Source organism: Nanorana parkeri, unplaced genomic scaffold (assembly GCF_000935625.1).
Source record: "Nanorana parkeri isolate BGI_ZX_2015 unplaced genomic scaffold, ASM93562v1 scaffold2266, whole genome shotgun sequence".
Lineage (NCBI taxonomy): Eukaryota > Metazoa > Chordata > Amphibia > Anura > Dicroglossidae > Nanorana > Nanorana parkeri.
The window spans coordinates 15,083-33,172 of record NW_017308534.1 but is presented as its reverse complement, the minus strand read 5'-3'; the positions used below and the strand labels follow the sequence as shown (position 1 = coordinate 33,172).

The 18,090-nt window shown below is 41.3% G+C and overlaps 1 protein-coding gene across 2 annotated transcripts in view; it reads left to right on the top strand.

Annotated features, from left to right (window-relative positions):
* JOSD1 (Josephin domain containing 1) overlaps window positions 1–15,838 on the top strand; it is a 155,446-nt gene extending 139,608 nt beyond the window's left edge. The window contains exon 4 of one of the 2 annotated variants that reach the window (XM_018573189.1): window positions 15,467–15,838. In XM_018573189.1, coding sequence (XP_018428691.1) covers window positions 15,467–15,566 — 100 coding nt within the window. In that variant the 3' untranslated portion in view covers window positions 15,567–15,838. Of the gene's footprint in view, window positions 1–11,062; window positions 11,076–15,466 lie in introns of those variants that run through there. The other variant, XM_018573190.1, reaches the window with a different exon arrangement.
* Window positions 15,839–18,090: the final 2,252 nt, after the last annotated feature.

Here is an 18,090-nt window from a genome sequence, read left to right as displayed (position 1 = left end):
CCAAAATGGCTGCCAAACCATGTGACCAATAGAGCTATAATGAGCACATGTGACAACAGAGCAAAGCATAAGTTTACAGAGCAAGTTGTACATCTGTAGCTTTAGCGGTTCTGGAGATGCAGGTTTCTGAATAGTTCACAAAAATAGTCACAAAAACCAAGATGGCTGCCACATCATGTGACCTATGACCTTTATATAATAAGCTCTGCAGAGCACAGGGCTGTATCAGTGTGCAAAGTTTCATGAGTTTTTGACTTACAGAGCACTTGTTACAGACATTTGAAAAAAGTGGCGGAATAATAATAATAATCTTACCAATAACAGTAGGTGTCCGTGCAACTACGTTGCTTGGCCACTTAATAATCTTACCAATAACAATAGGTGTCTAGCAACTTCGTTGCTTGGCCACCTAATAATAATCTGAACAGATACAATAGGTGTACTGGCAACTTTGTTGCTTGGCCACCTAATAATAATAATCTGAACAGATACAATAGGTGTCCTTGCAACTTCGTTGCTTGGCCACCTAATAATCAGCACAATAACAAGAGGTGTCCTTGCAACTTCGTTGCTTTGCCACCTAATAATAATAATCTGACCAGATAAAATAGGTGTCTAGCAACTTCGTTGCTTGGCCACCTGATAAACCTGAATATTTAAGGAAGTTAAAGTGAGGTTTTGGCTTTCTTAGGAAAATATCCATGTGTGCACAATTATTGGGCAACTATTAGTGTGCAGAATTATTTTGCAACTAAAAAGGGAAAACGACAATTTTCCCATCTCACCTGTTTATTTTCATCTGTTAACATGAGAATAGTAAACAACTCAAAATTTACAAGTAAACATTTGACACTTTCAAAAACAAAATCAGTGACCAATATAGCCACCCTTCTTTTCAATAACAGTCATCAGCCTTCCATCCATGGAGTCTGTCAGTTTCTTGATCTGTAGACAAGAAGGATAAAGAAAAGCGGGGCTTTGAAAGTGTCCAAACCATACAAAACATCCATCAAACATACATGGTTTTGTATAAAATATATTTAATACATAAAGACTTGGTTGCAATTAAAATGTCATTGACATGATACAATGTTACATTGAAATCAAGCTACCTCCTTTTGGTGCCCATACATGTGTACACAATTAAATTCATATAATATAACATGGACTCCTTGAGTCCTAATTTCTGTAAGTAGTTGTATGATCCACTGTGGGCCCAATCGCCGACGCGTTTCGCAACTGTATGTGCTTCCTCAGGGAGGTTGGAGGTATTCTAGGACATTACATCAAGATAGGTTTAAGTATAATGATCACAAATACCAAATTCTTAATGAAAATAAAAAATAATAACAATACAAAACCCACTTCATGTTCACAAAGGTGGCTGGATCCTTGGTCCCTTATGCTGTCTCGCAAATCACCAAGCAGGTGAACAGGTGGGAGGTAACCGGGGATAAACAGGACTGAGAACATGAAAATGAAACAAGAGGTCATAAATTCCAGGTTTTCCAAAGAATTTGTTCAGAGGTAGATTTGTGCAAAAATATATGCAGAGATATAAAATATCCATGTTATTAGAAGCAGTTGACGGTCCGTATATATTGACAGAGGACAACAGGATCCCATAAAAAAAAAAAAATAAACCTGACTCTAAATGTAGGGCATAACTAATACTAGATAATGACTTCAGGTAAATATACTCAGAGCCTCAAGGAGCACCTCCAAATGGTCGCTTCCCACCCAAATCAGTTTATTTCCAATCATCTAAATAGCGATCCGATTGTTCATCTTAATCAGTAATAAGAACGGGCAGTAAATATAGTTGGAACTAGTTTTTACTTATTGCAGAAAATCCCATCGTCTGTGTTTGTTCAGGATCAACAGTCCATGAGAAGGCTCCATGATGAGCCACTTTTATATCCCCGGAATGCCATTGCGCATGTCCGCACTGCGTCATGACGTCAATGGCTGCGCCAGACTGGTAGATCACGTGCGCGTATATTCGCGGCAAAACACGCGCATGCGCATAGTTGCCGCAAACAAACGCGCAGATCCATCCCACTAAAGGATCCAGTCTGGCGACCTCCCACCAGCAGATGGAAATAAAGGCAGCATGTGGGACCTCGGAGCCATGTAACAAATCAGCTAGGACAAACTCAGCATATCAGAAGAATAGACTACAGAAGTATTTGAAAATACAAGTAATTTCACATAGACATATTAACACAGTTGAAACATCAAGCTGGATGTAGAAATCATAATTACATGTATACTGGTTATAAACATAAATTGTTGTTTGTATAAATTTGTCCTATAGAGATAATTAACATTTAGACCGTATGGTCCCATATGGTTCAATAAGAAAGGATTGGTGTCTTCCACCATAGTCAATAGTTTAAAGCATAAAAATTGAATTGAACCATTAGGGATAGGCACCACACCCCCAATTAGAATTGTAGACAAGAAGGATAAAGAAAAGCGGGGCTTTGAAAGTGTCCAAACCATACAAAACGTCCATCAAACATACATGGTTTTGTATAAAATATATTTAATACATAAAGACTTGGTTGCAATTAAAATGTCATTGACATGATACAATGTTACATTGAAATCAAGCTACCTCCTTTTGGTGCCCATACATGTGTACACAATTAAATTCATATAATATAACATGGACTCCTTAAGTCCTAATTTCTGTAAGTAGTTGTATGATCCACTGTGGGCCCAATCTCCGATGCATTTCGCAACTGTATGTGCTTCCTCAGAGAGGTTGGAGGTATTCTAGGACATTACATCAAGATAGGTTTAAGTATAATGATCACAAATACCAAATTCTTAATGAAAATAAAAAATAATAACAATACAAAACCCACTTCATCTTCACAAAGGTGGCTGGATCCTTGGTCCCTCATGCTGTCTCGCAAATCACTAAGCAGGTGAACAGGTGGGAGGTAACCGGGGATAAACAGGACTGAGAACATGAAAATGAAACAAGAGGTCATAAATTCCAGGTTTTCCAAAGAATTTGTTCAGAGGTAGATTTGTGCAAAAATATGCAGAGATATAAAATATCCATGTTATTAGAAGCAGTTGACGGTCCGTATATATTGACAGAGGACAACAGGATCCCATAAAAAAAAATTTAAAAAAAATAAACCTGACTCTAAATGTAGGGCATAACTAATACTAGATAATGGCTTCAGGTAAATATACTCAGAGCCTCAAGGAGCACCTCCAAAACGGTCGCTTCCCACCCAAATCAGTTTATTTCCAATCATCTAAATAGCGATCCGATTGTTCATCTTAATCAGTAATAAGAACGGGCAGTAAATATAGTTGGAACTAGTTTTTACCTATTGCAGAAAATCCCATCGTCTGTGTTTGTTCAGGATCAACAGTCCATGAGAAGGCTCCATCATGAGCCACTTTTATATCCCCGGAATGCCATTGCGCATGTCCGCACTGCGTCATGACGTCAATGGCTGCGCCAGACTGGTAGATCACGTGCGCGTATATTCGCGGCAAAACACGCGCATGCGCATAATTACCGCAAACAAACGCGCAGATCCATCCCACTGGTTCCCACCCTAATGGTTAAATTCAATTTTTATGCTTTAAACAGTTTCTTGATCTGTTGACCATCAACTTTTTCTGCAGCAGCAACCACAGCCTCCCAGACACTATTCAGAGAGGTGCACTGTTTTCCTTCACCCTAAACCTCCCATTTAATAAGGGTCCACAAGTTCTCAATAGGGTTTAGGTCAGGTGAGGAAGGGGGCCATGTCATTATTCTTTCATCTTTAAGGCCTTTACTTGGGGTACTTTGATGCATGTGATGGAGCATTGTCCTACATAAATATTATGGTCTTCTTGAAAGATGCAGACTTTTTCCTGTACCACTGCTTGAAGAAAGTGTCTCCAAAAACTGGCAGTAGGTTAGGGAGTTTATTTTGAGTCCATCTTCAACCCGAAAAGGTCCAACTAGCTCGTCTTTATTTATACCAGCCCATACCTTGCTGGTGTCGAAGTGGAGCTCTGTGCCCATTACTGATCCAGCCATGGGCCCATCCAACTGGTCTGTCAAGAGCCACTCTCATCTCATAAGTCCATAAAACCTTTGAAAATCTGTGTTCAGATATTTCAAGGCCCAGTCTTGACGTTTCAACTTCCACACCCTCCCTCATTAAACAAATGCTCATCACCTGATATGCTTAAATCCAATAAGTATTCATGCTTATATAGCTTGGAGTTGGACAATATGCATAAAAATGGTGATTTGGTCAAAATACTCACTTGCCTAATAATTATGAACAGTGAATGGAATTTATCAAAACTGGAGCAGACAAAATCTGGAGTAGATTTGCATGGCAATCAATCAGCTTCTCGTTCATTTTCAAATCTTAACTGAACAAACTGAAGAGAGAAGCTGATTGGCTGCTCCAGTTTTGATAAATTCCTCCAATTCCTGTATATATGTGTGTATAATCTGGAGAAAAGTCCAGCGGAGGGCGACCAAACTCATAAAGGGGATGGAGGACCAGAGCTATGAGACACGGCTACTAAATTTAAACATGTTTAAACCTTTGGAAGATGCTGGGAGAGAGATTTAGGACTACCTTGCCTGTGAAATAGTACTAAGAAGGTGGTTGCAGCCCAATCTTGACTATCCAACACACTCCTCACCGAGGAGATTGCCGTAAGGAAACTATTCTACATGTTGCTGTCCACACTAAGTAAGTGTGAGCTAGATGAACTCCAGGAAGGAAGAACATAGAATCTACAAATAGTGCTGTATAAGGGAAAGAAGAGACTCCTCTGAAGAGTGAATCCTTGCGCAAGTCCCTAAGAGCTGGCTTATCAATTAATGAGCTACCCATTGTGTCTCAGAGGATGAATATAGAGGGTACTGACACCCAAGTAGACATTGCTTGCCTGAAGAAAGTGCAATATATCTGTCATGTCGAGGTGAAGAGAGACCAAACCTATTAAGCTTGCGAAGTCTATGAAATTATTCCACACTGTAGAATATATGTGATGATGAGTAGGTGCTACATTATTCAACAAGCACACTGACTGTAGATGAGTAATCCAGGCAAGGCAGACTTCACTTCCAACCTCCAGGCCACTTAAGGTAGTCTTGGATGTGTTTGGATGTAGCATCTGCTGTAGAAGGTCTGAATATTAAGGATGACTAGAAGATTCCAGGGTCAGAGACTACAAGAGAGGGAACCCTGGACAGATGGGCCACAAGCAAATGATTGCCATCACCCTACCTGGATAGTTGTGGGTGCCATTTAGGAACCTGAATCCATTTGGACTGAGGAAACATATATGCAATAGAATATCCATTACTCTTCCCCTTAGAACATTCTCTTGCCAAGGAGTGTTTGCACTCTGTGCTCTTAGGGATTACCATCAGGATGAGATCTGGATAACTCACTTGCTGCTGATCCACAGGAAACTGCTGGAAAGGAAAACATGAATTGTCGTCCAGGGCTTTGTGGCTTATAGTGTAAGCCAGGACATTCTGGGGAGTTCAGCACTGAATCCCTTTTTATTTATTTTTTGGAGGCACCTCCATCAGCAGTGAGCAGTTCCTACACCTATGGGCAGACACTACATCTATGGAAAAAACATCATTTAGTTGTTCATTGAACTAATATGGAGGTTCCTTGGATCCAAAAGGCTCTCGAACTCCAAGATGCTGAAGACATTTTCCTCTTGGACTGTCACTGACCTTTAACCAAAGGGCTGTTGAAGTGATTCGCACATAGGAATCTATTATTAACACGATCACTGGATAGGGACATAGATAACAGCTGAAATAGGCATGCTGGCTTCAGCCACAACCAAGAATCTCATATTTGGAATCATCCAGAAGCAAAGCCACAGGGAATGTTTTCTCTTTCGACTGAAGAACCATGTTGGAAGATTCTTAGCGGCCAATAAGTCCAGTGTCACCAGTTGACTTGATACTGGCAACTTGAGACACCAAGGAGTTGTCCTGTCAACTTGGGATGCCAATGGGTAGGATAGAGGTATAGTCTGCCTCAGCAAGCACTAGACCACTTTGGCTTTCCCCCTTGGTGATCGCTTCTAATTTGATCAGAGCCTAACTTAGGATGGTTTCATGGACTGCCAGAGTATGAGCATGCTGAACTATCAGCAGAATGTCGCTGTAATAGCTGGAATGCTTGTTCACTCAAAAAGGCTGTGACTAGATGTAATATTTGGAAAATGACCTAGGATTGTAGCAAGGCCAAAGGGCAGGTAAACAAACCAAAAAAAGTGGAACTTTAGAATGGTGAGCAAGACATTCGATGAAGTACAGGTGCACAGGAATGTGAATACACATCTGCCAGGCACAGCATCATATAGCCCGTTGATGGCTTAAGGTGATGAATATAGTGATTCCATATACAATATTTGGATCCTGTTTAAGTGTTCAAACCAAGACTAGTCTTAAGTTTCCTAGTTGTCCCACTATGAAAAGTAGTGGAAAAAGGCTTGATATCTTTGGACTGGAAATATTATGTGACACCATTTGAATATGTGTACTTATAACCTAAGGTTTTGCATGCACCAAGGAACCTGATGGTAATGAGTGGACTGAAAGATGAGAAGAAAAACCTGACAATGTTCGTCTTTGAACTCTTTTAACAGGACCTATGAGCATATACTCTGAACAGTAAATGCTCAAAGTTTTGTAAGCTCCCACAACCTGAGACCTAATGGGCAAGTTTGTCAGAGGTGTTGGAAATGCAGCAGCATATACTAATGTACTGATGTCTTTTGAGCTGTAGATGGCGCTGTAGTGGAATGCTGGTCCCTGTGTGGATGCTTATCTGTAATACACAAGAAGTTCATTTCCTTCACAATGTTATATCCATTCATGTAATTGCCTAAGCAAGTAGAACTTAATTCAGCATTCCTCAAGATCTGAACACATAACCAACAAGATGTACCCTCAAAAGGACTTTTGCTTTTCTTGGGAGGGAGTAATCTTGGTTGTTTCTATGAAGAAAGGAGGATTGTGAATTATTCCATCCCCGTGACATTAGATATTGGTGTGTGTGTGTGTGTGTGTGTGTGGTGAGATCTGTACCAACTCAAGGCAATTGCAGTCTCGGATGAGCGATGCAGCATATCCATAGCAGCCTCACTATGAAGTCACTGCTGATGTCAATTCATTCAGAACTACCATGCCCCTGAGACCTTATTGCCAGCCAAAAGGTCAGTCTCCGTTCTTAGGCCAAGTGTGGACTGCCCTGGCCAGTAAGTGCTATTACTGGGTTAGTAATTGATAGTTCATAAAGTACAACACCACTGTGTAAGGCATCGGACAGTTAATAAAGTACATCACCACTGTGTAAGGCATCGGACAGTTAATAAAGTACATCACCACTGTGTAAGGCTTCAGACCTCCATCCTCCTCTTTATTCACTGCTGCCCCTGCAGGGTAAAACTGGCACAGCATCCTGCCAGGTGATTGCAGGCCAAGTACTGCTTAAAGGTTGTACAATCCTTGTGATGCAATCCACTAGCTGGACACAGGATGCTGCATGCTGTATCACGGCTTGAAGAGGACCTTCCATCCCGAATTGAGCAGCTTACTCTGTCTTTGGGGAGCAGTACTGGTGATGAGAGTGATCATCCAGAAGTTCATGCATTTGTACTCTGAGAAGCAGTGATGGCAAAGGACTCGAGAGATTTACAATCCATTAACCCCTGCATATGCACTCTGAGGAACAGTGCTGTCAATAGGGCTAAAAAAACATACAATTAATTATGCCCATGCATTGTGCGCTCTTTTTTATTTTATCTTCATACATACCTGACCCTAACCTTATAGAATGTAGCTGGTCTCGTGAGGAATGAGGTTAGATCATTGACACATGATCCAACCTTACAAACACAGATGAAACTGTAGATAATGATGTGATTAAACAGCACCTGTCAGAACCTGCTAGACACTAACAGCCATGCTGAAAACCTGGAAGCCACATACTCATGTGCTCAGGGTTATAGCACCACAAGCTCTTGTCACTAACACAGTGCTGTATACATAGGACCATGAAAAGATTACTGAATAACAGGCAGGATAGGCCTGCAAGAAGCAACAATACCATAAGTTACATTTAAACATTAACAACGCTTGGGGAACACAGGTGACAGCAAAATACTCACATGAAAGGCACCCAAAGAGTTAAGGCTCAAGATTGAAGCTGACAGAGCAAAACAAGCAAAGAAACACATTTCTGTAAGATCTAGTTAAGCTTTAGCAGCAGAGCACATGGCAGCAGCCTGCACTCAGCAAGCACCTGCAGAGTAAAGCACCACAAGCACGCTAATGGATGTTTTTAGGCAAATACCTGCAAGATTCAGCAAAGGCATAGTAGCGCCAAAGAATCACATACTTCCCTGTAATGCACCTGTAAGGTTCAGCACACATGGAAAACTGGCTCTACAGATATTCAGAAAGATTCAGCCAGAGCACTGCAGCACTGCAAGGCCATAGGAAATAGTAGCACATGTTTTTCTAAAACAAACTCATTGAAAGAAAATGGAGTGGATCCTACTTGTCAGCTTGTCCATGCATGTGATCATCCCATTACAACCATAGTTTGTGATGATGCAGCTGAGTCACGGTTCTTCTCTGGAGTCACAAGGCCAGGAGGCTAAGCAAGTGTTCAACCCACCACCATGATGGAGGAAGCAAACGAACATGAAGAGACCCCAAGAGACCATTTCCTGCACCCCAACTCCAAGGCTATGTGGGGAGGTTTCCCTAATTAAGATTGCATTCAGCCACCTAAACAAAGGGAACTTCGCAACAGGAGAGGCTGAAGCTGTGCGGCAGGCCAGAAGAAACCAGCAAGGTGAGGGCAAAAACTCAAACATATTCTTAGTATAACCGGCTTGAGCAGTGAGGACAGAAAAAAGAGTGGTGGCCTTGGGAGGCGGGCTTTAATTTATATAACTGGTCCTGTGATTGGACTGGGGGCGGAGCCATACCCATTGTATGCTGCATTTACAGTGTCAGGAAATATATAATATATATCTATCTATCTATATATAGATAGATAGATATATATTGTGTGTGTGTGTGTTTTAGAATTCATTGAGATTAGCAAATTCTTGAGATATCTTGCTAATACATAGTCGAGATCTGCCTGCAGCCTCTAGTGACGGCGCCGCCAACAGTGCCTAAACTGAAGGCATGGTAAGTGGGAAGCTAATTTTAAAGAGCTGCCTTTTTTTAAATAAATGCTTCAGTTTTAATTGCTATCACATAGCTTTTCAGAAAGGGGATTAGAATGACGAGGATGATTTATCCAATTTAGGGTGAAAGGCTTTCTTTAAGTTGCACTTTAAATATTAATAACAGGGATATACAGATTACTGAGTATTTGGGCGAATACTCGTACTCGCCCAAATGCTCCCGATGCCTACTCTGATACTGGAACTTCCGCATATCAGGAAGCCGTGCTGCGAGTCATCACACGATGCCCGGCTTCCTGATTGGCCGTGAAGCCAGCTGCATGCTTCCTTGTCACCAGGGAGCATGGAGCTGGCTTCCCGGCCAATCAGGAAGCCATGGGGCGGGTAGGTTTAATTTAAAATGTATGCAGGTAGGTGAGTGGTTAACCCTGAAGGAGAACTATGAGGTGAGTGAAAGTCACTCAGCCTCATAGTTCGAGCTGACGTGTGACAATGAAACTGTCACACGTCGGCTCAATTAATCGGGACAGGGATTCCCCCCTCCTCCCCTGTCCGATCCTCCAGCGCTGACTGGCGGAACGGACGGGGGAGGGGGCTGGTACAGCTGGCTTTGCCTCTAGATAGGCAGAGCCAGCTGTCAATCACGCAGCTGGGTTGATCTCGACAGTAATGTCGGGATCCGTCCCGGCTGTGGCGCTCTCAGTATACCACAAACTGTAGCTCGCGGTATACTGAGCTTTGGGTCACGGGAGGACGCTAGTTTGTGTCCTCCCGTAACCCTTAGGAGAACTATGTGGAAAAACACTTAGACCATAGTTCTCCTTTAACCTATGCGTACACCTACCACCCTTACAATCTCACCCAACTTGCTCCTAACACTAACCATTGCCTTTTTAAAAAAAACATTTTTTTACAGGATTTTGTCCTAAAAACTAATCTAAAGCTTTTGTTAGGGAGGGAGCAAAGTCCCCCTGTTTGCTGGAGTGGAACCCAATAGCAGGAAATAATACCAGAAGGAGGGTCCAGGCTGAGGTACAAGATAGGTATCCAATCCAAAAAGCGGTCAGAGTACAGTCTGGGTCGAGGCAGCCAGTGAGTATCATAAACGGGCCAAGCCAGGGGTCGATAACCAAGAGATCCAAATAGCGGGGAAGGAAGGCAGGAAACAGGAGAGAGGCTTCATTGCTGCTTTGGGTATGGCAGAATAACTCGGCAACAAGTCTTAGCGCTGGGTGGAATTTAAAACCAGCAGGGGTCAGAGACGCCCCCGTTGTCTGGGCAACAAGGAAGCCACAGGTCCCTGGGAACCAATGGGACGGCTAGGAGAGAAGGTGTGCTCGCAAGGCCCTCCCTGGCAATGATCAGCACCCGAGGTGACTAATAGGCCATGGCAGCATCACGTGAGCATGCACGCACCGCCCGCCGGACTCCAGGTAAGAGGGCACCCCTGGTCCCACGACAGCTTTAGAGCTTAACCCATTTGGCCCCCTAGGGTTCTAGCCACATTGTGTACACATGGTCAAAATATTTTCATATTATGGCACACTTACCTCCTGAAGAGCTCTTCTCCATTACTGGGGAAGGGACAGTTTGGCAGGAAAGTTGCACTGAGCTGCGCATGTACCAGCAGGCAGAGAAAAAAAGAATTTCTGAAAGAAGACATACTCTTTTGCTACTTCTCTATCTGTTAGCGGTTTTGCTAAAAATACTTTAGTTTAGCTTTAAAATCCTGGACTTGCCTTGTTTAGAGCTAAAAAGATCTGTACCAGATGCAAGCAGTCCATGTTGCACACTACCTGTGCCTATAAGCTGGCACCAAAATCAAGTATTCCACTAAGAGAATATCAGCTAAAATCCAGCCAACTTTTAGTGTGGTGCCAAGTACCAGCACAACTTCTGCGAACAAATTTGATATCATTAAAGATATTAATCTCTTTGCTAGGAAATTGTTGTTAAAACAAATCCATGACAAAGATAACCAGCCCCTGGGGGAATCTTGAAGGATTGGAATGACTTTTCAGAGAAAGACTATCGAGCACTACGACATCTTCATGATCTATGGGCAGAGGGACACATTTCAGAGGAGGAAGACAAGGAATTGACAGACGATTCCATGCCATCTAAAATTTCCCGCTTCAAACCAATCAACCACATTTCCCCCTTGTCACAGAATATAAACATCTGGAACTTTGTAAAACGAGTAAGTGACGATATTGTGATGAATTTATCACACAGAGTAAAAAACGTCAATCTTACACCCGATCAAAGGAAGGCCCTAATGGATCTCTAACAAAACAAAAAGATTGTACTAAAATTTGCTGACAAGGAGGAAATGTTATTATGACTAACGCATTCTACACTGATATGGTAATGAAAATTCTTAATAACCGAGAATGGTACAAACTTATCAGGGCAATTGCCTTATTAGATCACCAACAGGAGCTCTTTGGGATCATAGAAGAAGCTTTTATCATAGATAAAAATACCAGCAATTTTCTAAAAATACAGCATCCAAGAACTCCAGTCATATATGCCCTGCCCAAAGTTCCCGGTGTAAGCCCAGGACCAGCACAGCAGCTCTGCGGCCAGAGATCAAACGGAGCTCAGTACTCGAGCTCCGTTTGATCTACTCTCCTCTTCTGAATGCAGGCAGTGATGTGTATTACATCACTGCCTGCATTCAGTGTCACTCTCCGATACAGAAACCTGAGAGAAGCTGGTGAAGCAGGTCTCTGCTTCATCAACTTCTCTGGGGGTCCCTAGGTGACATTAGGGGTCTTAAAGACCCCTGATGTCTCCATAAAGGGGACCTGTCACTGCAAATTGGCTATCACATAGGGAGTTTGTTTGCTCCCTATGTGATAGCAATAAAGTTCAGTGGGGGAAAAAAAAGGTTTAAAAAAATTTGTTACAAAAATAAAATAAAGAATCACATATCAAAGCAATAAAAAAAATTAAAGTCCCCCCGCCCCCACATGTACACGCAAACATGCGTCAAGCCCACCTACGCGCGAAAACGCCAGTTACATATCGCCGCGAACGTCGGAATGAGAGCAATAATTCTAGGGTCATCAATCACTGATTAACTGATGAGCGGTAAAAGCTTTTAAAGCGTTCGCTATGGTCAATTTTGAGTATGGTAGTTTTTTGCGATTTTGCTGGGTGCGCGCAATTTTAAAGCTTGACATGTTTGGTGTCTATTTACCCAGCGTGACTCCGTCTTTTATATTATTATATTGGGTAATAATACATTTTTTTAACATAACGTAGGGAGAACAGGTTTTTTTTCAAAAATGTCGGTACTTTTTTTATTATACAGGAAAAAAAAACCTAGTAGTGGTGATTTAATACCACCAAAAGAAAGCTCTATCTGTCCACAAAAAATGGTATGAAATTCATTTCAGTACAGCGTTGCATGACAAAATAAATGTCAGTCAAAGTACTGCAGCGCTGAACACTATAAAATGGCCTGGTCAGGAAAGGGGTATCAACACCCCGGTCAGCAAGTGGTTAAAAGATAACTTAGTAGCTAGGGAATATAAAAGTGATAAACTAGTTTGTGGCAAATAACCTGGTAGATACCAATGCCAGAGATGTAAGTTTTGTAGTTTCATCCAAGTAGGAAATCACAAGTAAGCATTTTGCCAATTGTGAAACCAGAGGGGTCATATACCTTTTTGTTCTGCCGATGTCACATGTTTTACGTAGGGAAAACAAAAAGGATGCTAAAAAACAGAAGCTCGGACCATATTTCTGACATCAAAGCTCGTGATCTAAGATCTCCAATTGCCAGACAAACACATGGGGAAAAGACCCAGGGGCTCCGTTTCTTTGTTTTAGATCTGATACACAAATCGAGTAGAGGGAGAGATTGGGATAAATGCTTATTACACAGGGACTGTAGATGGATTCATTCCACCAGATCCTACGAATAACCAGACATAAATGGTGCTATTAATTTTAGTTGTTTTCTGTAGTTCGTGTCCCTCTTCCAGCATAGGTCTTTTAGTTGCCTATATAAAGGCTGTCATGTTGTTGTGTATAATATATATTTGAGATGCAAGAAGATATCAATATACTGATTTGCTTAATGTTGAATATGTAGCACTGAACATTGTGAGTGGTTGTTGCACACTGGATATCTAATATACAGTTTCCAATGTGCAATGTTAAACATTAATATTGAACATTGTATCGCTATATGCGCAACTATATTGATTTGTTTGCTTGCAAAGTTACATGATAGCCTGTTATTTGAATATATTAGCCGCTGTATAAGAAAATAATATTACTTGACATTATCAAACAAATGTATTTGGTACATAATATGTTTCCGGTTGAATGAATGCGCTCCGTGGGGACACACAGGAACGCAATGGCTCATTTCCTTTACTCAAAGAGATTGTCTGCACTATGTAAACTAATGAATTGGAACCCTTGCTAAACAACGCCCTTCTGACGAAGCCCCGGTGGGGGGTGAAACGCGTCAAGGTACAGGCGTGGTGTTTCTGCTGACAGTCTCGGCCACGGACACCCCTGTCCAAAAAGAGTAGCTAACAAGTTAACAAATTACACCAGAGCACTTCAAGTGAGAGGATAGTCCCTCCGACGGCGCACAGTCGCTGATATATGCATTTCTGGGGTTCACTCCAGCACAGTGGAATTCACTTACCCTCAATCCAAAATAGTGGAAGTTTTTTCCTCGTATGAAATCCACACAAGCGAGAGCATGCGCCCAGTGATGGCAAATCACTCCACATAAAGCCTACATGAGAAGCGCTGAATTTCTTTCAAGGATATCACCTTTACAAATATACCCTGTATCTATTACTGCTCTCTGCACTGGAGGACATACAATCTTGGATCTTCTGTCTTTGAGGAACAGACAAACATCACTGTGAGTGCCCTCTATATACCTTCTTTCCTAATAAGAAGTGAACTGTTTTGGGGTTTTTTAGATCTATTTTTCCATACACGTGTATGCTATTTGAATGTGTGATCTGTGGGACTGCAATTCTTTTACCTTTTGAGGACATTTTCTCTGGGGGAAATCCATATATTCTAAAATAAGAAACTCCAGGGGTGCACCGATCACTTTATATATTTTTTCTATGTGCACTAAATTTCGATAGAGCCAAGTGCTTTCCTATATATATGTCTGTTTGTTTTTTTGATACATGTGTCATATAAATTTTAGTCAATTAGTCAACTAATACTTTTTATTGATAAATGTTGCATATTTGAAATAGTGGTGGGATCCCCTTCTTTGGGGAATCTGTTTTTTTCTTTGTACCAGCACAATACCAGAACCTTCATGTCCAGTAGTTTGGCTGTTTAAAGTAGTATTAATGAATCCAGATCAAATATACATTGCCCAGCAAAGCAGTTCTTTACATTTTTGCTTAAACAATTACAATCATCATGTTTCTGAACAGCTGCTTTACAGTCTCTCAGCTCAGCTTCCCTGAATTTGCTGTCCAGTACAAGATCACAAGGGACAGAGCAGACTCCAGCAACTGTTCAATCTCCTAGCTTGGAGGAGAGGGGGCCAGGGGGGAGGAAAGTAGCTTGATTTTCTGTGTTCGTGGACACACACAGCTTACTAGCACTCACAAGGATGACTGCATAGCACTCTACTTTAACGTGCCCACACACCTTGCGATAATCGTGCGATCGTAGGGGTGCGACCTGTGCTACTGTAAGGTCACACGACTTTTATCTTAGGAACATGTTCGAAAACCCGCAGAGAATCGTACGATTGTCGGCGGGTGTGTGGCATGTTCGTAAGATAAATGCCGCACGGGCCGTTGTGCACAAGCGCACACTGCCCGTTCAGCATTGCGGTCATCGGAAGCCCGCCCCTCAGCGGGGCGGGCTTGCGATCATCGCAAGTACGATCTGCCTGTCCAAGATAGGCAGATCGTACGTTTTTTAAATTACCTTACAACCATGGTGTGATGGTTGTAAGGTGTGTGCCCAGCATTAGAAAGGAGTCGCTCTAAAACAGGAAGTCAGGACCAGCTGATTCTGCAGGAAACATTTAAACATTAAGGAGCAGCATTGATCAGCATTTGAAATAACTTGAAATCCTTTTGACTTTAATATCACTTTAAATATCAACAGGCCTACCTTTTACCACTTGCAAACTAACTGACAAATCCAGAGCTGATTTTTTTTTTTTCCGTTACCCACAGTTCTAATTAATCATTGTTCCTTATTATATTTTTTTCTCGTCTCCTTGCAGGACATTTTTGCAACATCAGCTAAGGGGCAAAAACTGTGAACTGCTTTTAGTGGTGCCAGAGGAAGTTGAAGTTCATCAGCGCTGGCGGACTGACCTGTAATGAACTTTGGACTTTTTTTTTTACACCATTTTGTTCTTTTCTTCACTACAGTTTATTAACTATTGTTGACAATCTCTGTTGTGGATGTAGCCCTGTATTTGTCCTCTAGAAGAAAAAGGTCAGGTGAAATGGGCATTATAGCCTTTTCCCTTCTGCAATATGGAGGACCAAGCCACAGTTTTTTTTTCTTGTGTGACTCAAAACAAGAGGAGCTGATTCATCTCAGTAAAGTCTAAATTAACAAAGAAGTAATGAACAGTGTATTGTGGGTTACCAAAAACAGGTTTGTGCATGCTGTTGGTTGTGATGGAATCTCTACAGTCCATTTTTCTTTTTTTCCAGAATATTTCAGGTTAATGCTGTACTTTTACAGGGTACCTGTGGTATAAGCCATTGATGCAGACAAAACTTGTATATTCACAAGGAACACATTGGGTAATTGTAAACAAACGGAGCCATCCTTATGTATGCACAATAAGTAAAAGCTTCAGTTCTTGTTAACTAAAAAGTGCTCTTTACAACCTAAGAAATAGTTGCATATGTGGACATCAATTGTACACATTATTTTGTTTCATCTTTATAATGCTCCTTGCAAACGGTCATTGCCTGTTTTATATCCATGTATTTGCAGTTATACTGGTGCAACCTGATTAGTTTACATATTCAGCCAAAATATGATCTGGTTGGCATACTTGAAATAATTTTCTAAACACTATATTCAAGTAGTGCTAGAGCAGGGGTAGCCAAATTCCGGCCCTCCAGCTGTGGTGGAACTACAAATCCCATGAGGCATTGCAATATTCTCACAGCCTCAGACATGACTCCTGGAGAGAGATGCATCATGGGATCTGTAGTTTCACCACAGCTGGAGGGCCGGAGTTTGGCTACCCCTGTGCTAGAGTAAAGGATGTTACTTTCCTGGTGCCTAAATACATTCTAAACTGTTAGGGTTTTTGGGGTATTTTTTTTAAGTTTTCCACACTAATGTATATTGGCTGTGCTGTACAACAGAAATTCAAGGAAACATATGCCTGTGTGTACACTATTCTGTCTTGGCTTTGTAACATTATAGTAATATGATATATAGTTTGTCTTTGGTTGGACTGTTTATTTACATCCTGACTTCCAAACTTCAACAGTTGTGTAAAATCATTGGTTACATGTTGTTACACAATATTGTATGTCGAAAGTGTATTTCTAGGGCAAACTGTTTTATTTTATGGAAGCCCTGGGTAATTACTGGCTAAATAATCATTTATTTAAAGCTGAACTTCAGGTAGGTACAAAAACACAGTATGTAATAGTTATGTAGTTGGCACTCAGGTTTGGGAAGGGAGGGCCAGCACTAGGAGCCAGTTACACTTCTGCACCTGTACTGACTGCTCTAACTTCATTGTTCAGCCAGCAGGCTGAGGATGTAACTTTCATCAATCTGCTGTGAGGACTTGGCTATGCAGTGTTATTGGCTCACAGGATGGACTGCACAGAATGTCGAATATATTGGCAGGTAAAAAGGTTTTACATGTGTATTTAGCTGCCTGTCTGCAATTCGATGTTAAAAATGGTGCTTTATTGGATTTTCTAGGTGGAAATAGAGGATTAAAAGCATGCAAAAAAAACTGACATGCCCAAACAAATGGATGCTTTCATTTTTTATTGCAATACAGAAAACAATATAGTTTGAGACTTTTGAGAGGCCACTTAAGGCAATACCACCATTTCTTTTGCACAAGTATTCATGTATATAATGTTTTATGTTGCAGGTGGGTAACTTTTTTTTTACTTCCACCACTCCAAGCTTGATCCTGTGATGGACTACAACCTCAATACAAACTAGTAGTCCATCACTGGAGCAATTTTTTTAAAATGTATTTTATTTATCCGATTAACCGATTAATCGAACTTAATAATCGGCTAACTAATCGATTTTGAAAATAATCGTTAGCTGCAGCTCTAGTACAGTGAATGAAAGGATAAGAGGTTAAAATTAAATATATGTAGATTACTGTTCACTTTGTTATGAGGACCCTGAAACCACTTTAGAATTGAATTGGTGCCTATGTTCGTGTAAATGCACATCCTTTCGGGTTCCTGTCAAATGCTGTGTTCTCCATTGAAACGCAGGTAGCTGCGCATTAATGGAAAACACAGCACTTGACAGGAATGGGCTACGTTTGACCTGCTTTGTCTGCAGTTAAAATGCACTGTAATAGGACCTGCTGTGTTCTAAACAATGCAGAACAACATACAGCAGGTCACACACAGCCTCTGAGTGGTCATCGTACTACTCAATCAAAGTCCGTATGCTGACATGCAGTTCAAATGCATACTAAAGGGCAGAAATTGGTGCCCGATGACATGAGCCCTTACACTGTTCTCTTTATTAAAGTGACATTAAAGGCAAAAAAAAATTTCCCTCCCCCAATGTAAATGTTAGCACTTACCTTAAATGATGTATCTTTTTCCGATCTTCCTCTTCTTTCCCCGTGTTTTCATCTGTCCCTCCAGCGGTGTGACATCACTC